General features: G+C 38.4%; 1 protein-coding gene across 1 annotated transcript in view; it reads left to right on the forward strand.

The window, feature by feature from the left end:
* The first annotated feature begins 9,559 nt into the window (after positions 1-9,559).
* The window catches only part of LOC138843166 (coiled-coil domain-containing protein 66-like), a 134,236-nt gene continuing 121,509 nt past the window's right edge, over positions 9,560-22,286 (forward strand). The window contains 1 exon segment of the mRNA XM_089328662.1: positions 9,560-9,596. Coding sequence (XP_089184788.1) covers positions 9,560-9,596 — 37 coding nt within the window.

Genomic DNA, 22,286 nt, shown 5'->3' on the forward strand with positions numbered 1-22,286 from the left:
GACAAGTCTTTTGAACAATGACAAATGTTAAATATCTTTGGGAGTAGAGGCTGTGTATTATGGCCCAGAGAGCCTAATTTGGATTCCATTTCTTTTGATTCCAGAAGGTGAGCGTGCAAGGACTTTGGTTCCTGACACCAGTTGCGTAGATTTATTTCAGTGATTGATTAAAAGATCACATGGTTTCACTAGGCATTGCAATGCTGCATCAATCTTCAAGAATGCTGAAACTGCCATTGATTTTGCCCTGGTGTCTTAGGAAGGAAATACTAAAATACGGCATCCAGTCAATAATGGGCATGAGCAGAGTTAATGTTGCTCCACTTGTTGAGAACTGGGGATATGAAGAGGAGCAGGTTGAAAAAAGCATTCCACAATATTCTTTTTAAAGAAAAAACTAATTATTTTAAAGGCAGAGTTGTAGGGGATGGGAGGAGGGAGAGAGAATCATCCATCTGCTGGTTCACTCCCCAGATGGCCACAATGGCTGCAGCGCTGAAGCCAGGAGCCAGGAACTTCTTCCGGGTCTCCCCCATGGGTGCAGGACCCAAATACTTGGTTGATCTTCCACTGCTTTTCTTGGTGCAATAGCAGGGAGTTGGATTGGAAGTGGAGCAGCTGGGAATGAAATCTGTGCCCATATGGAATGCTGGCACCACAGGCACCATACCACAGCATTGGCCCCATAATATTATTTTGTAAAGACTTCATCTATTTTGTCAATTAATTTTAAATTTGAATGCAAAAAAATTTGAGGATTGCTATAGTCAATAACAAGAGAGATGGAAAATAAGTAACCTGAAAAAAAAATTTAAATTATTAATTAATTTATTTGAAAGGCAGAATGACAAGAGAAAGGGAAAAACAGAATTGAGAGCTGAAGGTAGGAGGCTGGAAATCTATCCAGGACTCCTACATGGTTGCAAAATGACCCAAGAACTTGTGCCATCATCTGCTGCCTTCCCAGATGTGTCAGCAGGGGCTGGATGTTGCATAGCAGGGATACACACCTGCACTCTAGTTTGGGATATGGGAATCCCAAGGGATGGCTTAATCTGCTGTGCTACAACACTTGCCATCATCGACAAATAACTTGAAATTTTTTTATCAAGTAATTCATGTGTTGCGGAAAATATCCCATTTTTTTTCTTTTTTATTATTATAGAAAAAGTGCATGCTGTTGTAAAACAATTCAACATAAAATAGAAGCACATAAGAAAAAAATGAAAAATCTCTCTCTACTCCCTAAAAAATCTCCATGGGAATGTGTAATGGTAAGAGGGTTTTTTTTTTTTTTTTTTTTTTTTTTTTTTTTTTTTTTTGACAGGCAGAGTGGACAGTGAGAGAGAGAGACAGAGAGAAAAAAAGTTTAAGATTTACAGAACATCACAGGAGAAACAGATCCAGATAATGGAAGATTCAAATTTCACTCTATGAACTCAAATATACAAAAACTATAATAAGTTTTTCTACACAACTTAACTGATGGTACTCACACACTATCAAATTAGTTCTTGTCTTCAGTCACACCCATTGCTTCCTCTGACTTGGTTCCATGGTTGGAAGCCCAAAGTTTCAAGGCTTAAAGTGGAATGGAGGTGGTACCTTGTTTACGTCCTTATCTTTCCACTGTGGTATCTACCAGGATGACTCTTGCTTACTATGGTCCAGGATCATGGATTTTTATAGGTTCTCTCCCTGAAGAGCCTCAAATGACTCCAAGGATTAAGTTCATGACATTTTTGGATTGACAAGAAGTATTATGATCTGCACTGGGTATTGTAGGAATCCTCCTACCATTCCCGCATCATCTTGGATGTCTTGATGTTGTGAAGTTGACCCAGGGCATACCATACAGCCACTGATTCTACACCACTCCTTAGAGATTCAGAACATCCTGCAATCTATCATTACTCTCCCCTGAACTTCATCGAGTTTTGCACAAGAATGGCTGATGGGTGGGGTTCTGAGTGTCTTTTTTGCTTACTGAATCCTATCAGAATCATGCTGCTCACCTCTTACCTTCTGCTTCTGTCCTGCTTCATGGCGAGAGCAGTGAGAGTGACAAGGAACTTGATATCTCCTCCAAAATCTCTTCTCCATTTTCTGATTTCTTCCCCTTTCCTTTCATATTTATCTCCTGAAGTCCAAAACTCTAAGAAGATGACTCTTTTTTTCTGTCTTCTCTCTGCAGTGTTATCTCCTTTTGTGAGGCAGGAAGGAAAAAGGACCAGATAATTAAAAGAAAGGTTAAGGTGGGTAAGTAAATACAGCAAAGGATATACACTTGATAAATCAAAAACATACATGTGGATCATGAATTAACCACAGAATTTCAACAGAATTCTGAAAAAGTATATATACCACAACCCCAACATATAAGCAGTGGATTTTTAATTTTAATTTTTACTTTCCACAAAAATAAAATCACATTAAACTATAGATAGAATTCTACAACGTACTTTATTTCCCTTAAATAGTATATTATGAGGGTAGGTGTATGGCACGGCAGTAAGGTGGTCACTGGGGATGCCAGCATATATTATCCTAGTGGTTGGTTCAATTCCTGACTACTCTGATCCAGTTTCCTGATAATTGAACCCTGAGAGGCAGCAGTGATGGTTGAAGTACTTGGGTTCCTGTCCCCCATATGGGAGATCTGGATTGAATTCTCAGCTTCTAGATTTGGCCTGGCCCAGCTTGGGCTATTGTGGGTATATGGGCAGTGAACCAGCAATGGAAGATCTTCACCCCCCCCCCAATAAAACGAAAATGAATAAATTTTTAAAACTCAATAAATGATGGACATCATTCTAACATAATGCAATCAATAACTCCTAAATGTAAAAGCAGCTGCCTAAAAAGATGCATCCATGACTGAAATGAAGCCAGCATACAGCAGTAACATGCCAGTTGTGTATGATCCATATCTATTCTGATTAACCCATTCTAGTTAGCACCAGTGTTGTACTGTTGTGTGTTTACTATTTTTACTGTCAACCTTGAAGATACCTTACTTATTAACCATAGGGATACCCAGTTTGTTTCTCCTCTTTTACTATTTAGGCAGTGTTGCACTGAATATCTTTGCACATCTTTCCATGTACATCTCCACATGCATTTCTACAATTTAGATATTTAAAAGTGGAATAGTCAAATCCTCCAAAATTTTCTTTTCAACATTTTACCCACTTACCAACTCATAAGCATATCATATACACCCTTGCTAGCAGTGAAGATTGCAATTTTTAAAAATTATATTTCTGGGCCGGTGCCATGGCTCACTAGGCTAATCTTCTGCCTTGCGGCGCCGGCACACCGGGTTCTAGACCTGTCGGAGTGCCGGATTCTGTCCCGGTTGCCCCTCTTCCAGGCAAGTTCTCTGCTGTGGCCAGGGAGTGCAGTGGAGGATGGCCCAAGTGCTTGGGCCCTGCACCCCATGGGAGACCAGGAGAAGCACCTGGCTCCTGCCATCGGATCAGTGCGGTGCGCCGGCTGCAATGCTACGGCCGCGGCGGCCATTGGAGGGTGAACCAACGGCAAAGGAAGACCTTTCTCTGTCTCTCTCTCTCTCACTGTCCACTCTGCCTGTCAAAAAAAATTATACTTCCAATGGTTAGGTAAGGAGTATAAGCTTATTGTTTTAATTTTTATTACTCATCTTTCAAGTATTATGGGGCTTACTTTTTTGACAGTTTTACGCTTTCCCTCAAGCTTATCTAACTTTTTGGCTTAATTTTTTGCCCTATATAAAAAGTTTATTCTTCTATAAGGTCATGTATGTTGTACCTATTAATCTTTTTCTTTCTAAGTGTTGCATTTCCTGTGTTATTTTGGAAGCTTTCCATTTGAAAATGTTTTTATGTTTGATTTTTGAATCTAGATCTTTAACCTTCACAAAATTATTTTGGACATGCTGTGAAGTAGGATGCTAACACTTTTCTACAAGTTATCCCAATAGCTTTCAAATGTAGTACTATCTTCAATAATGAATTGATATATCAATTAATATGCTTCCAAGTGGATCCATTTGTCTATTTTAGAATAACACCAAACTGCTTAAATTACTGTTCTTATTCCCTGATATGTGTAAAGACAGCTCTGAATTCATTAGTGCTTTCCAAATATTCCTGAGAACTCTGAAGTATTTTCTCTTCCATTTAATCTTCTAAATTAATTTTTCAGGATTCTGCTAAAGTCACGGAATGAATATTTTAGAGTGTCTATATTTTCTTCAATGCACTAATGCAGCGAAAATAACAGCTACTTGCTCTTTGAAGATTGGGATAAACACAACATAAAACCTCTGGGCCAGCTGCCTTTGGAGATTGGATGCAACTGTGCTTGTTTGCTTTCTTCTATTTGCTATAGATATTTTTTTACATTAATTTTATAACTAATGAGTTGTTTATTCTTTTTTTAAACTTTATTTAGTAAATATAAATTTCCAAAGTACAGTTTATGGATTACAGTGGCTTTTCCCCCCCATAACTTCCCTCCCATCCACACCCCTCCCATCTCCCACTTCCTCTCCCATTCCTTTCACATCAAGATTCATTTTCAATTATCTTTATATACAGAAGATCGATTTAGTATATATTAAGTAAAGATTTCATCAGTTTGCACCCACACAGAACATAAAGTGTAAAATACTGTTTCAGTACTAGTTATAGCATTAATTCACATTGGACAACACATTAAGTTTATTCTTTGTATTTTGCAAAGAATAGTGTCCATTTAGTTCCTAGACTTAAATACATTAGTAAAAGATTACAAATAATTTTATTTTATTATCTGTTTATTTTATTTCTTGGATTATCTTATCAATTATGTTTCTAACAACATTTATTAGTTCAGGCTTGCAAGAAATGTTTCAATTTATCAGTGTTTTCAAAAATGCAGTTCTTTGCTTTTTTTTTTAAAGATGTATTTATTCATTTGAAAGTCAGAGCTACAGAGAGGCAGAGGCAGAGAGAGAGAGAGAGAATCATCCATCCACTGGTTCACTTCGCAAATGGCCACAACTACCAGAGCTGCACCGATCCGAAGCCAGGAACCAAGACCTTCTTCCAGGTCTCCCATGTAGGTGCAGGGCCCCAAGGACTTGTGCCATCTTCTTACTGCTTTCCTAGACCATAGCAGAGAGCTGGATCAGAAGTGGAGCAGCCAGACTCATGGCACATATATGGGATGCCGGCATTGCAGGCAATGGCTTTACCTGCTATGCCACAGTACCAGACCCTGTCCTTACTTTTAATGTATAATTCTTATAATTTCTAATTCACTTTTATGTTTTTGTTTTTATTGAAATTTTTATAGTCTGTCTCTGTGTGTCTCCCTCTCTCTCTCTGTAGCTCTTTTAAATATGTAAATAAATCTTAAAAAAATGAAATGTTTAGAGTATATAAACAGAGAATTCACAGAAGAGAAAAAACAAAGAAACAGTAAGTGGAAGGAAAACTATTCAACATAACTAATAACCTAATAATAAAAAGGGAAGTTCAAATTCAAGCAACATTAAATAATGTATATTCATCAAATTGGAAAAAACGAAAGTATCTGACAATAGAGTTAACAATTTGAAGAAATGGGAACTGCTTACAACAGTGTGCGTTGTTGCCACTATTTTAGAGAGCAATTTCATAATATCTAGGAAGGTATGAGAAGGTGTACTTTGTGCTTCTTCAATTCTGTTCTTTGATATAGTTACACTCTTTAGGTATAACTAATTCCATGATAATATCACTTATCAGGTATAGATGCACTTTCAGGTATAGAGAAATTCTTTCACATATATCCAACAAGATAATTATAATGATGGTCTTTCAGTACTGCTTATAATTGAAAACAAGAGAAAACTAGCTAAAGAATAATAACACAAAATGAATCAAATAAATGAAATGGAATTTTATCCAACAGTTAAAATGAATGTATTCTCTACATGTGTTAATGAGTACCAATTCATCCTGAAAATGTAAAGTTAAATGAGAAAGCAAATTGAGTTTTGTTATACACCACATACGTAAAAAATAAAATGACCTTATATGTCTTTTCATGCTAAAAGTGTCTATTAAGAGTATAGAAAGAAGTACCTGAAATACATCAGATTTGTGATAGAAAGTGATGGGTCTGTGGGGGAAATTCTACTTTATCTGAAATAATTGATTACAAAAAGATCCAAATTAAATATCATAAAATATCTATATTAATACAACTATATTTTATATTTGTCTTCACTAAATGAATTTATGTTTAAAAATCCTCATATGATACCATAAATTTTCTCGCATTCTATTTTTTAATATCAAGTATAATTTGCTTATATATTTCATATGTCAGTTTTATGTTTCTATCTTTAACTTAAAATGCATCAGGATATTAATTTATAGATTTTTCAAATGATTAGATGTATTTCCACTATGCTGTCTACCATTCCACTAGATCCTTTAAAAGTGTTGAGGAGATGTATGGAGGGTTCCCAGCTGGATTTATTCCAAGATTTTTTTCTCAGTGTAACAGATGAATTCAAAGTAGTGACATAGATGAAATACAAGAATGGGAACAGGATTTATTTAAACAGATTAAAGAGATAGTACACACTCAGAAGTGAATGTGGGCAACTCATTAGAATGGCCCCACCCTGGCTTAGCCACAACCTTTGTCATGTACACAGTGCTGCCCTAATTGAATATACAAACGAGGCAGAACTTGGGCAGGGTTCAGCGTGTGTCATAATCTCTGGGAACCTTTCACGGCATCTCCACGTGGAGCCCAGTACACATATGTTCTTCATGGCATCTTCTGCATGAAAGAGCAGGCTCAGGAAGATGTGTTGAGTTGTCATGGAACCCTTTCCATGGCTTTTGTGTGTGTGTGTGTGTGTGTAGTAAAGGGCTATGGCACAGAGACTGCTAGAAGGCTCTTAGCTTTTCCCTCACTAGTTTCCACCTAGCCCACACTAATAGTACCTAGTTGTAGCAAGCTGCTGAAATTTTCTTTGATCCTAGGATATGAAAAAATTTCCTTCACTGCCATAAGATTATTAGCAAATCATGTGAGAGCTTTGCCGATGGGTTAAATCTTACACAGAGGGTATGTGGATGAATGTATTTTCTACTATGTCTGTTAATATTGATGACCATTTCTAGAAGTATGAAGTTAAGCCTTCCTGGTATTTTGCTGTTATTCCAGTTTCTCCTTGTATCTCTGTTTTACTGTGTTCATATTGATTCTGTTATTCAGTGCATATGAGTTTATAAATGTAAAGGTACTTGATGGATTATCTCAATCAATATAAGCTGGACTTTTTTATTTACAAATAAAATGCTTTCCTTAGGTTCCATTCCACATGAATTTCACAATTCTATCTTCAATTGAATTGCTGAAATTTCTCTGTTATTTTCCTTTCAACACATTTTTATGTTCCACCACACTATTTTTTTTAACTTCTCGAAGTCCCCCACATGAAATCACAAAGGGAGAGCAATGGTGATCAGCTGAAGTTGTTGTTCTCACATTTTATTCCATGAATTTCCTAATGGGTTTCATGAAATCTCACATTAGTATTTATTTAGTACAAAATATAAACTGGAAATATTTTGTGGTATAGCTTCAGGTATTGGAGAGGGGCAGTGGAGTGGTGAGAAGGCAAAACTATACTGTGTAACTGTGAATGTTAAGTGGTACATCTAGGAACAGAGAAAGAGAAAATTAACACTAAGAATGTGGAACTTAACAATTTGATATTTGAAAAAGGAAGGTTATGCTCACTGAATGGATGGACCAAACTTCATGGACATTTTCTCTTTAAAAAATTATTTCTCTGAAAGACAAATGTGGAGACAGATAGGGAAATCGCCCATCCACTTCCCAAATCCCCACAGCCAGGGTTGGGCCACACAAAAGCCAGGAGCCAAAAAGTCAATCCAGGTCTCCCACATGGGTAGCAGGAACCCAGTTACTAGAGCCGTCATCTGCTTCCTCCCAGGGTGCACAGCAGCAGAAAGCTGGAATAGGCAGTAGGGTTAGTACTTGAACCCAGGGCACTGAACATGGGATGTGGATATTCCAATGCTAAACGTTTGTGCCCACGGACCTTTTTAAATAGTGAATGAAAGGAAAACCATTCTAGATTCTCCTTGGGGAGAATTATAAACAGAAACATTGATTCAATCATCGGTTACAACAATAAACTGAGCAAGGATTGAGAGGTGTTATAAATATGATAATGTACAAAAGTGGTTCCATCCAGTGCCACCTAGAGTCTATCAGCAGATGATACCAGCAAAGTAGATGTAAAATTAAGTTTTGTACCCAAGAAGTGAACTATAATATCATAAATTGTGGACAGGCTGAGAAAGATTTTCCTGGAGCATGAATGTTAAAATAAGGGCATAAGAAAGTATGAGTAATGACCATGAAAGTGTGGTGGGAGTTTACTATTCAGAAGGGACAGTGTGTGTAAAGGCCTGGTGGCAGAGGACACCTGACTTGTTATATCTCACTGTAAGGCTAGAATGAAAAAAGAGGTCTCACGGCATGAGAAGCTGAGTGAAGTAAACATGAATAACCTGAGGTAGGTGGTTTAGGGTCAGTTAAAGAGTTTAACCCTCATCTTTAAGGTGATGGGGAAACCATTACTGAAATATTTGAGTAAGGCAAAGATTGAAGGGTAGAAAGAGGGTGGTTGATCTGACCAATATTTGCAGAGAAAGGATTGCCTTGGCTGTTCCTTTGTGGAGAATGATATTGAGGCATGAAGCTTGTTCTGAACATGATCGGAGTTACTGAGAACAGAGTGTACATGCAGGCAATAGCAATGACACCAACTTGGCAGCAGCTGAAATGTCTAGTAAAGCGTTGTGTAATGAAAGTGAAAATTAAATGAATTAGGAGGAGGCAGAAAAAAATGGGGAAATTGAAATCCAGGAAGTATTGTTTGGAGCCACAGACAAGTAGGTTGGAATCCCACTGTTTCCATTTGCTCAGTGATTTTTTTGAAATATATGTATAACTATCTATTATAATCTAGATTGTTTTTCATTTTAACAGTATGAAGTTTTATCTACTCGGGGTTCTTATGAGGGTTAAATGTAATAAGATGTGTGAACTGTCTACTTCAATAAGCGCTTAATAACTTTTTTTACTTTTTAGGAGTCAGGGGAGAGAGAGAAGTAAGGTCCTGTTTTCAGTCTGAGCTGCAACCTCATATATTGTTCATCAAAGTTTCTATTTCAGATGTTTGGGTAAGGGAAGCAGGAGATTAGGTGATTTGTCTCCAGTCAAAGACTTTTATTTGCTAAGTCTGTTGTGAGTACTGGCCCTGCAGGCAGGCAGGCAGGCATTTTCCCAGCACTCTCAAAACTAATTTATACATTTTGAGACTGAGATTTAAAAATTATTCACCTGCTTTATCTGTTGTCCAAATCATCTCCACACAAAATGCAAGGGGATTGCCCATTCATTGTGACAATAAATTCAATTATGTGGAACTCAGGAGGCAGGAAAATTTCCAGGTTGTGAACAATGGAACTGCCAGCTAGTTGGCTAACATGTCAAAATGCTCCAGAAAATCAGCACTGACTCAAACTATGACAGTAAGTGCTTAATACAGAAGTAGTCATTCTGGACACACAGAAGTGGCCATTCTGGATTCTGGATTTTCCTAGGAAATCAAGAGACTTGACAACACCAGATCGGCTTCCAGCTCTCTGGCTTATGTAGTTCCAACCACTTCCTGCTTGATCTCTTAAACCTGTCCTTTGGGTCCCCTTATATTATTTTCATGGACCCTTCATCACCCACCTGTGTAATCTCCTTTCACTATAACTAGTGGATAAGAACTTGGTTCTGTGCTGAGACACTAGGGATCAAATCCTGGCTCTGATGTTTACTCTGTAAGCATTAGCAAATTATCTAACTACTCTAAAATTTAGATTTTTCTAATTTATAAAACAGGAGATTCATAATATTTAATTTAAAAGTTTTTGTGAGGATTAAAAACATAACTTATGGCCGGCGCCGCGGCTCACTAGGCTAATCCTCCACCTTGCGGCACCGGAACACCGGGTTCTAGTCCCGGTTGCCCCTCTTCCAGGCCAGCTCTCTGCTGTGGCCCAAGTGCTTGGGCCCTGCACCCCATGGGAGACCAGGAGAAGCACCTGGCTCCTAGCTTTGGATCAGCGCGATGCGCCGGCCACAGCGCTCTGGCGGCAGCGGCCATTGGAGGGTGAACCAACGGCAAAGGAAGACCTTTCTCTCTGTCTCTCTCTCTCACTGTCCACTCTGCCTGTCCAAAAAATAAATAAATAAAAAAACATAGCATATGTGAGAGTCCGTAGTACAGCACATAACAACAACAGATAAGTGCCCAGGGCTAGGCACTGAGACAAGAGGTAAAGACTTTTCTTAGGTGGTCTGAATCTTTCAGTTCATAAGAATGGATACTCTTTTTTTTTTAACTTTTATTTAATGAATATAAATTTCCAAAGTACGACTTACGGATTACAATGGCTTCCCCCCCGATACCGTCTCTCCCACCCACAACCCTCCCCTTTCCCACTCCCTCTCCCCTTCCATTCACATCAAGATTCATTTTCAATTATCTTAATATACAGAAGATCAGCTTAGTATACATTAAGTAAGGATTTCAACAGTTTGCTCCCACACAGAAACATAAAGTGAAAAATAATAGATGATTTTTTTAAATGATGATGAAATCAGATCAGACCTATTGTCATGTTTAATCCCAGTGAAAGTCAAGTTGGGAATTGATAATTTCTTTTCTTTTTTTTTTTTTTTACAGAGGATCAGTTTAGTATGCATTAAGTAAAGATTTCAACAGTTTGCACCCCCATAGAACACAAAGTGAAATATATTGTTTGAGTACTCGTTTTAGCATTAAATCTCAATGCACAGCACATTAAGGACAGAGATCCTACATGAGGAGTAAGTGCACAGTGACTCCTGTTGTTGACTTTACCAATTGACACTCCTGTCTATGGCATCAGTAATCTCCCTATGCTCCAGTCATGAGTTTGCAAGGCTATGGAAGCCCTCTGAGTTCTCCGATTCTTATCTTGTTTAGGCAAGGTCATAGTCAAAGTGGAGGTTCTCTCCTCCCTTCAGAGAAAGGTACCTCCTTCTTTGAAGACCTGTTCTTTCCACTGGGATCTCACTCACAGAGATCTTTTGCCAGAGTGTCTTGGCTTTCCATGCCTGAAATACTCTCATGTGCTTTCACCTCACCCCAGTTAGAATGGCTCACATGCAGAAATCTACCAACAACAGATGCTGGCGAGGATGTGGGGAAAAAGGGACACTAACCCACTGTTGGTGGGAATGCAAACTGGTCAAGCCACTATGGAAGTCAGTCTGGAGATTCCTCAGAAACCTGAAGATAACCCTACCGTTCGACCCAGCCATCCCACTCCTTGGAATTTACCCAAAGGAATTTAAATTGGCAAACAAAAAAGCGGTCTGCACCCTAATGTTTATTGCAGCACAATTCACAATAGCCAAGACCTGGAACCAACCTAAAATGCCCATCAACGGTAGACTGGATAAAGAAATTATGGGATATGTACTCTTTAGAATACTATACCGCAGTAAGAAACAACGAAATCCAGTCATTTGCAACAAAATGGAGGAATCTGGAACACATCATGCTGAGTGAAATAAGCCAGTCCCAAAGGGACAAATACCATATGTTCTCCCTGATCGGTGACAACTGACTGAACACCAAAAAGGAAACCTGTTGAAGTGAAATGGACACTATGAGAAACGGTGACTTGATCAGAATAGCCCTGATTGTTAATGAACAACTTAATACATTATCCCTCTTAGTAGTTTTTTTTGTCTGTTCTACTTAATATGACTGGTTTAATTCTGTAATTAATACACAGTTATTCTTAAGTGTTGAAATGTAACTGAAATGCGATCCCTGTTAAACATAAGAGTGGGAATAAGAGAGGGAAGAGATGTATAATTTGGGACATGCTCAAGCTGACTTGCCCCAAATGGTAGAGTTAGAAACATACCAGGGGATTCCAATTCAATCCCATCAAGGTGGCATGTACCAATGCCATCTCACTAGTCCAAGTGATCAATTTCAGTTCACAATTGATCATAATGAAAGGACTAAGAGTCAAAGGGAGCACATAAACAAGTCTAGTACCTGCTAACACTAACCGATAGAATAAATACAGGGGAGAGTGATCCAACATGGGAAGTGAGATACTCAGCAGACTCATAGAATGGCAGATGTCCTAAATAGAACTCTGGCCTCAGAATCAGCCCTAAAGGCATTCCGATCTGGCTGAAAAGAATGGATACTCTTAAGAGGCCCAGCTATTCTCAAAGAGCCACTCCTAGTAAACATCACTCATTCTCTTGAGCTTTCCTTAACCAGGGCTTATCAATGCTCAGCTGCACATTATCAGCACTCCCAACATATCTCTTCTGTTTTTCTTCTAGAGCATGGTTCAAACCTAGGCTTTGTAAAAGCTAGAAAAGGCTCACGTTGGAGAAATGCAGAAAAGAGAAGAGTGCTTTGATGCAATATTATATCTCTGGGAACTTAGCAATACCTCCCAGCCACTTTCTATTTCATTCATTCTATTTAAACAGATTGCATTCAAACTATTTAAATAGTTTTATTCTGTAACTAAGTTCAAACGTAGTCCCTTGTTTTGTCAGCCTTAGAAGTTATTATAATATGAATAAATTCAATAGTGGGCATTGTGGGACAGTGGTTAGGCCACCAATTAGGACACCAGCATCCCATATTGGATTGGCTGGTTTGAGTCTTACCTCCACTTCTGATACACCTTTGTGCTATTGCATACTCTGGGAGGCAGTAGGTGAGGGCCCAGGAACTTGGGTCCATTCCACCTACCTTGGAGACCTGGATGAAGTTCGGGGCTCCAGGTATAGGCCTGGCCTAGCCTCAGCTGATGCAAGCATTTTGGGAGTATACTGGCAGATGGAAGATTGATCTGAGTATGTGTGTGTGTGTGTGTGGTTATCTACTTTTCAAATAAATAATAACTAAAACTGTAAAATGTTCAAAAATATGAGAGATGGGCATTGTGGTGCAGTAATTTAAGCTGCTTGGCACTTCCACATCCCATATCAGAGTGGCCGATATGGCTACTCAGCTTCAGACCCAGTTTTCTGCTAATGTGCCTGGGAGGCAGCAGATGATGGGACACGTATTTGAGTTCCTGTCACCCACGTGGGAGATTTAGATTAAGTTCCTGTCATCTGGTTTCAACCTGGTTCAGCCTCAGCTCTTACAGACATTTGGGAAGTGAACCAGCAGGTGGAAGATTGATCTCTTTCTCTCTCCTTCTCTGTCAGGCTGCTTTCAAATAAATAAATATTTCTTTTTTTAAAAAAGTTTGTTTTAATCTACTTGAAAAGTCGTGGGTGAGGGCAGGAGGGAATCTTCCATCTTCTGGTTTACTCCCCCCAAAGCCCACAACAGCGGGACTGCTCAGGATGAACCCCGAAGCCAAGAACTCCATCTGGGTCTCCCATGTAGGCAGCAGGTGCTTCAGCACCAGGGCCATCATCTGCTGTCTCCCAGGATGCATTAGCTGGAAGATGGATTGGAAGCGAAGGATCTGGGACTTGAACCAGCACTTTGATATGGGATGCAGGTGTTCCAAATTTGAATTTTCTACAAACCTTTTGAAGACCCTTTACGTATACATATCAATATTTTAATATCCGTACAGTGTTCTATTATACTGGACATTGTGCGTGCATGATTTACATTACTAGTCTTCTAGTGCTGGCCATTACAAATAGTGTTTGTATACACTAATGCACATCTATGCATGTACACATGCATAAGTGTGCATGTGTATGCATGTGTGTATACATATTCATGCATTTTGGCATATTTTTCATTTAAAACATGCTGAAGACCTGAACTAAATCAGTAACAGTGGAGAGGAAGAGATGGATAGCAGCTAAATTGAACATATGGGAGAACAATACAGTCTAGGACAGCTCCCCGATTTCCTTCTTCCTTGAACACATGGGTAGGGTAGAATGACAATCACTGACTAGGAATGCCAAAGTAGAAGCTGGTTTTCATAGATGATGGCTTCAGTTTTTTTAACAAGTTATGTTTCAGTTGTACATGGAACATCCAAGTAGAGCTTTCCAGGAAGTAATTAGATATAACTGCCTGAAATTCAAGAATCAGGTCTCAGCTGCCAAGTTTATTTTGTATCTGACTGGGAAGATTCTTAGAGATTAGTATCCTGGGCTACGAATTACTTAATGTAAGATTCTGGGTTAGTTAGGAAGGAAGATGAAATTAAGAATATAGTTCTATTTTAATTTGATGATAGTACAAGATAGAAGGAAGTGACAATGGTATTTGTCCCTTTGGGATTGGCTTATTTCACTCAGCATAATGTTTTCCAAATTCCTAACAGGGATCACTTTTCAGTTAAAATTTAAACACCTAAGAATAATTGTGTGTTAATTACAGAGTTCAACCAACGGTACTAGAACAAAAAAATACTAAAATGGATAAAGTATTACATTGTACATCAACCGTCAGGACAAGAGCTGATCAAGTCACTGTTTCTCATAGTGTCCATTTCACTTCAACAGGTTTCCCCTTTGGTGCTCAGTTAGTTGTCACCGATCAGGGAGAACATATGATATTTGTCCCTTTGGGACTGGCTTAATTCACTCAGCATGATGTTTTCCAGATTCCTCCATCTTGTTGCAAATGACCGGGTTTTGTTGTTTTTGACTGCTGTATAGTATTCTATAGAGTACATGTCCCATAATTTCTTTATCCAGTCTACTGTTGATGGGCATTTGGGTTGGTTCCAGGTCTTAGCTATTGTGAATTGAGCTGCAATAAACTATAATGCGCAGACAGCTTGTTTGTTTGCCAATTTCATTTCCTTTGGGTAAATTCCAAGGAGTGGGATGGCTGGGTTGAATGGTAGGATTATATTCAGGTTTCTGAGGAATCTCCAAACTGACTTCCATAGTGGCTTAACAATTATTTACTGCTGTATAACAAAAATTTCTATCACTTATTAAAGCAATACACACCTGTTGGTACTTATGTTCTTTTTAAAATATTATAGAAATACAATATTTTAATTTGGTCAGAAAACCACATATCAATTTCAGGAAAAATGAGCATATTCTTGGGCCATATGTTTTGTTGTTTAGTCCACAGCACCATTTGGAGGGAAACTCTCTGAACAGGCAAAAAAAAGAGCATCAAGTGCTAAAACTGCAACCCAAAGCAATAACCTTCTCATGAAAACATGGCAAGTAAAGACTGAGCCCAAGTTTGTTCCAGATGCTGTACAGAGCTGCTGGCTGTTGGGGAGCTCACCCCTGGAATGCTTTCCAACTCTACATTTGATTCTGACATGTGTGAAGGAGAATGTAGGTTTTGTTTACTTGGGAAACCCAAGGTCTATTTGAAAACCAGTCCTGAAGACAAAGGAATCCTCCACTTGATCCCATGAATCCCCTACCCAGCTGGTTTCACAAGTCCGTCAATCAAGATGGAATGGCCCATGTCGGTACCTACCCAGTCACCTGGAGCTAGAACTCTAATTGCAGTGTGCAAGGAAAGCAGCAGTCATTCTGACACCGCCTGGGGACATTATTTCCCATTTCTCACACTGCAAATTTACTGTAGGAAATGAAATTTTCTCCCAAGTTCAGTTTTAGCTTAGAACAAAAACATAGAGTACACTAGAATTATTGTAAAATGCTGGTTGTGGTAGAGCACATCAGAACACATTACTGGGATCTGATATTTAACTCTCACTTTCTCTTTCTGTACTGCATAATATTCGAGCAAATTTCTCTTACTTAAAAAGGACAGAGACAGTGGAATTCAATTGAGTTGTCTGCAGCCCAGCATCACGTACTTGGGGTAGTGTAGTAAGTATTATTTGATGATGATAAAGGGATACAGGTGATGAAAGCACTTGTTGTTTAGTACGGTTTTTTAAAAAATATTTAATTATTTGAAAAGCAGAGTGACAGAGGAGAGTAAGAGAGAGGAAGGGGGAGAAAGAGAGAATCTTATATCCACTAATTGACTCCTCTAATATCTGCAACAACCAGGGCTGGGCCAGGCCAAAGCCAGGAATTCCATCTGGGTCTCCCACATGGGTGGCAGGGAATGAAATGCTCGAGCCATCACCCACTACTTTCCCAGGTGCAAAAGGACTCACAATGGCTCTTCAATATGGATTCTGGCATAATAAGCAGTGGCTTAACTTGCTTTGCCACAATAACCACCCCTGTCCTTCAAATTTGGCACTCTTTTCCCAAGATTAGAAAGTGATTCTGCACATTTACAAATTCTAATAGATACTTAAGCTATGTAGGTCTTTGTGACAATAGATGGTGTTAATTACCATCTATTAGACCAGCACTGTGGCATAGCGGGTAAAGCCACCACCTGTAATGCTAGTATCCCATATGGGTGCCAGTTTGAGTCCCGGCTGCTCCTCTTCTGATCCAGCTCTCTGTTATGAAGAAGTATAAGATGGCCCAAGAATTTGGGCCCTGCACCTGCGTGGGAGACTAGGAAAAAGCTTCTGGCTCCTGGCTTCAGATCAGCTCAGCTCCAGCCATTGCAGCTAATTGGGGAGTGAACCAGTGGATGGAAGGCTTCTCTCTCTCTCTATCTCTATCTCTATCTCTATCTCTATCTCTATCTCTGCCTCTCCTTCTCTCTCTGTGTAACTCTGACTTTCAAATAAATAAATATCTTTAAAAAATAAATAAATACCATCTATTACTGAGACCTACCTATTGCTAATTTCAATATTAAATGAGAAAGGAATCCTATTTAGGTAAACTAAAATGTATAAAGGAACACAGCATTTACTAATGAATTCTGATAATTTTAGATCAAAATCTATTTTCTGAGATTACAAATTAGATTTTTTTTACAATTTCAATTAATTTATTGGTATACTAACTTATATTAATTACATTGTTCTAGTTTAATGAGGCTAAAACTATATGACAATTGAGAAGAAAAGGCATCATGGCCCCATGGTACTTGATAAAGTATGATAATGAATTGTTTATAGAATGTACACTTTGTATTTATAGTTGAAATACATCAAAAATTCTATTGATGAGATATTGGATAGGTCTTAACTAAAATGTTGCATCATGTCCTTTTTAGCCCTTACTTAAATATGCTACGAGAAGCTCAAGATCCTAGGGGAAGAAATCAAAATGAAAAACATTTTCTTATGGGATATGTACTCTATGGAATACTACACAGCAGTAAAAAAAATGAAATCCAGTCATTTGCAACAAAATGGATGAATCTGGAAAACATCATACTTAGTGAAATAAGCCAGTCCCAAAAGGACAAATATCATATGTTCTCCATGATCTGTGACAACTAACTGTGCACCTAAAAGGATACCTGTAGAAGTGAGATTAACACTATGAGACCTTTTCCTGACTGTTGAGGAACAGCTTATTATTTTATTTTCTTTTTACTATTTTCTTTTTCTACTTAATACTATTGATTGAACTCTTTACTAATACAGAATTGTTCAGAAGTGTTTAAATCCAACTGAAAATTTATCCCAGAAAAAGTAATAGTGGATATAATAGAGGGAGGAGATGTACAGTTCAGCACATGTTCCCACAGACTTATCCCTAAAGGTAAAGCTATAAACTTGCCATGGGACTTCAAATCCTACGAAGCTGAGTGGTACTAATGCCACCTTACTAGTTAAAGTGATTATCTTAAGTGCAAAACTGATCATTTAGATAGGAATAAGCGTCAAACGTATCATATAAATAAGACCAAGTGTCTGCTAATAACAGTAGATAGAATTATAGCAGACTTATAGAATGACAAATGCCCTAAACAGCACTCTGGCCTCAGAATCAGCTCTTAAGACATTCGGATCTGGCTAAAAAGCCCATAAGAGCATTTCAGGCATGGAAAGCCAAGACACTGTGACAAAAAATGACCTACATGAAGGATCTCTGTGAGTGAGATACTGGTGGAAAGAAGGTGCCATCAAAGAAGGAGGAACCTTTCTCTGAAGGGAAGAGAGAACTTCCACTTTGATTATGGTCCTGTCTACCTACTGATGGAATTTGTGGACTCAAAAGGCTTCCATTGCCTTGGCAGCTCGAGACAAAAGCCTCGGGTGATCACTGACGTCATAAATAAGAGTGTCAATTGTTAAATCAACAACAGGAGTCACTGAGCACTTGCTCCCCATGTAGGACCTCTGTCCTTAATGAGTTGTGCTATGAGAATTAACAGTAAAACTTGTCTTCAAACAGTACTTTATACTTTGTGTGTCTGTGTGGGAGCAAACTATTGAAATCTTTACTTAGAGTTGATCTTCTGTATATAAAGATAATTAACAATGAATTTTAATGAAGAATGGGATGGAAGAGGGAGTAGGAGGTGGGACCTTAGTCGGGGTGGGAGGGCCAAGTATGGGGGAGAAGAATCACTATATTCCAAAAGCTGTTCCTATGAAATTTATATTTACTAAATAAAAGCTTTCTAAAAAAAAAGAACATATTTGCACAAGTTTCCAAGCAGAAACCCTTCATAGTTTCTCCCAGTCAATTGCAGCTGGCTACTATGACATAGAGAGGCATTTCAATGGCCTGGTAAGTGTGCTACTGAGTTACAAGGTCAGCTTCACTCTGTTATAAAATGCTGTGGAAGACTGAACTGATAGGCGTTCATCAGACTATAATAGACATCTGCAATCAAATTCCATCCAGAGGATTTTCCAGGCACAGTTTAAAGTGTGGATCAAAGGGGAAAAAAGTAAAACCCAGGGATTCAGGACTCAATTATGTGTGGGAATCAGAAACTCATCATCAAATACACTCTCTAAAGAACCATCAAGGCCCTTACAGAAGCAATCACAATGACAAAATCAGTGTCTGAGTCCATGATTCCTCTGAATCTCCAAGTATTAAATTTGATCATGGATCATTTTGTTTCAATCTATTTTTTTTCATTCAAACAGACAGATATTTTTAACAGAAAAGTGTTTGAATAAGGGGGAGGCAAAGGAAAGTCAGGAATATGAGTTTAAAAAAATGAGCGCAGCAATTTTAAGATGCTGAAAGAAACTTTTAACAGGCATCTTTCTGTATATTGCAACTTACAAGAAAAAGAGGAAGACTTTGGTGGAAAATGATAGTAAAAGAGATTTCACATTACTGTCTTGTCAGAATGGAATATATGGGCCCTCTAATAATTATCACCTGACGGACATATTACCTAAAACTCATCCAAAGCTCTAAAAAATTAAACCTTGTTAACTAAACTCCATCAAAGAAGCTGAGGCCTCACCCTCAACTTTCAGCCCAAAAGATTTAATACAGAAGCTTGTTTCACAGATGATACGATTGTTAAGGAACAGAGAAGAGGATAACAGGAGCTTGGAAACAGCAGGAAGCCATAACCTCCTCTAGGCATGGGGAGGATCAGTGCTGTCCATCTGGTGGGAGTCAGGGGCTTGGTGGAAATGTCTTGGTCATGACACAGACTTCAGAGTGAAGGGCTGCTTGGAGGGAAACTAGAGTTACAGAGAACTCACAGATACTGACAATGCAGAAAACAGAAGGAAAGAGATAAGGAAGAAAAAAACCCCACACTCCAATCCTCTGCCTTCTAATTTGGGGCCAGCACCTATCAGTACTAGTCTGCTCAGGCTGCCACAACAAGATACCAGGGACAAGATGTCTTAAAAAATGGATTTGGGGGAGAGCGAGAGTGAGAGTGAGAGAGAGAGAGAGAGAGAGCCATTTTCTAATCACTTGTTCATCACCAAATGGCTGCAATGGCCAGGGCTAAGTGAGGCTGAAGCCAGGAGCCCTGCTTTCCATAGGGGTTGCCCACATGGTGGCAGGTCCCCAAGTACTTGGGTCATCTGCTGCTGTCACAGGTGCATTAGCAGGAAGCTGCAGAAGAAGTAGACTTCACTAGGCAACCTGATATGGGACAGCAATGCTGCAAGCAGCAACTCAACCTGCTATGCCACAAGGCTGGCCCTCAAAAGTCTAAGTTGATGTTTACATATAATTCAGTTTCTCACTGGGGTTCTTTTTCTGACTGGTAGACAGTTGCCTCCTCCATATATCCTCACATGACCTCTGCTACTTGCATGAAAGTTATATGAAGCTTTCTTGCAAGGATACAAAACCTATGGGATCAGATCAGGGACCCACTACTATGACCTCATTAAACCTGCATTTTTTCCTCAGATGTTTGATTTCCAAAAATGGCTACATTGGAGTTAGGGTTTCAACACAGGAAATTTCAGGACACAGTCAGTCTATAACAATGTCTTTGGCTGAATCTACAGAGAAACTTATGGGAAAAGGATCCTGGAAAATGAAATGCCCTGAGATGTAGAAAGGTGCAGGGAGAAGTAGAAAAAGGTTATCCTGCACAGTCTTTCTTGGTATTCTTTCAACCTGGTTTTTAACAGAACCTGTTGAAAACAGTACAATAGAATTGATTGGATTTAATATAATTTGACATATGTGTATCCTAACTATCATAAGGACAGATCAATATATGTTGGCAGAGTTGATAATTGTGATAAACTTCTTGGCTACAAAAATGGCTACTTTATTACCAAATAAACATCCCCTTGTACCTGAAGGTTTATCACGTCTAGGGTATTATAGAAATTTGTTTCTAGACCGAAGATTTGCCTGCCTGATGGAAAAAAAAAAGGTTGTAAGCATAGGATGAAAATAAGATTCTATTCTAATAAATAGAAAACACACAAAAATAGGTTGGCTTCAAGCTTTCTTTACTAATCCTGTATTCTACCCACTCATATGGTGGGCACTGTTGACTGTTGACAAATACAGAAAAGCAATAACCCTCACTAAAAAAAAAACAAAAAGATAAAGACAGCAATATCATTATTACTTGCACATAGGGTAAGTATTTTACTCTAATCAGATTCTAAATCTAGGTAGCAACTGTCAATTGTCAGGCTGCATAAGCTTATAAATGTTAATAATGGTTGTCTCTAAGCTTTAGATATATGGATATCCATCCTCCACCCCCCTACACGTGCATATACCCACCACCACTGGCTCCTCCCTGCTTTTCTCTTAGTGCATATTTTCCATATTGACCATCTAATGCTTCTGGGGAAAAAACAAGTCATGTTAAAATAACGAGTGCTAGTATCTGATACCTTTCATGTTGTCATTTGGTGTCTAGTCTTCTTGCCTTGGCAGAGCAGTTTTGCAAACCAGAGCTATGAGAGCACAGCTCTTTCAATGGAAAGAATGTTTTAAACTATAATTCATATGTGAATGTGTGTATGTATCTGGAAGTAAAGTCATACAGAATAATATATGATTTACTATGTTAAAGAAACTCTAATATTTTCTATTTATTCCTATTCAATACTATTAAAATTGAAAATACACTGGCCACAATTCACCTAATTAATTCCACAATCTACCCCTGAATCCTGATCTATAGTTTGAAAAAACACACCAATAGACAATAAGTTCTGAGAAATGTTTTGATGGAAAAAGGTCAGTGTAGTTTCTGTAAATTACTGAGGAAGTCTGAGTTTAAAAGAAGCATTTAAAATGAGGATTAATGGTCTCCACATGGGAAAGAAGAGCAGACAAGTTAATCTGGTAGATTCTCATATTTCAGAGCTATTTTTCATTTGAAAAACATCTTAATGGTCAGCACTCCACCTTACTAGTTAAAAGTACTATTCTTGAGGGTCAGACAGACCTGGTTTCCACTTCCAGCCTTGCCTATCCTTAGCTGTCTGATTTCAGGTATGTTACTTAATTTTTCAATATCTTATTTCTCTTATATGCAACATAAAGGTGATAATTCTTTTAGAAATTTAAGGAGTTAATGAATTAAATCAAAGTAAATTGTGCCTGCTTTGTGATTTATTATGCATTTCCTTTGTTCAGCTTTTGGTGGACCATTTTAAATTTTGAATGTTAATAATTTATTTCAACTGATTGCGAATTCAAAATTGTATTGAACAAAACTCATGTCTGCTTCTCATCCTAAAATCTGCAGCCTGGCTTTGTTTTTCTTCTGCCTGGCTTCTGGCCCCAAATCTATAATCTCCTGCTCTCAATAGTCTACAGAGTAACAGAATTTTGGCCGGTTAACTGAGAAATGGGTCAGACTCTAATTCTTCTTTAAATATAAGCTTAAGCCAGGTAAGTGTAGGTTTCACTTAAAGGGATTTTACTTTTAAAAT

The sequence above is a fragment of the Oryctolagus cuniculus genome, chromosome 3 (genome assembly GCF_051225735.1).
Source record: "Oryctolagus cuniculus isolate XC-2025 breed Fujian yellow rabbit chromosome 3, ASM5122573v1, whole genome shotgun sequence".
NCBI classification, from domain to species: domain Eukaryota; kingdom Metazoa; phylum Chordata; class Mammalia; order Lagomorpha; family Leporidae; genus Oryctolagus; species Oryctolagus cuniculus.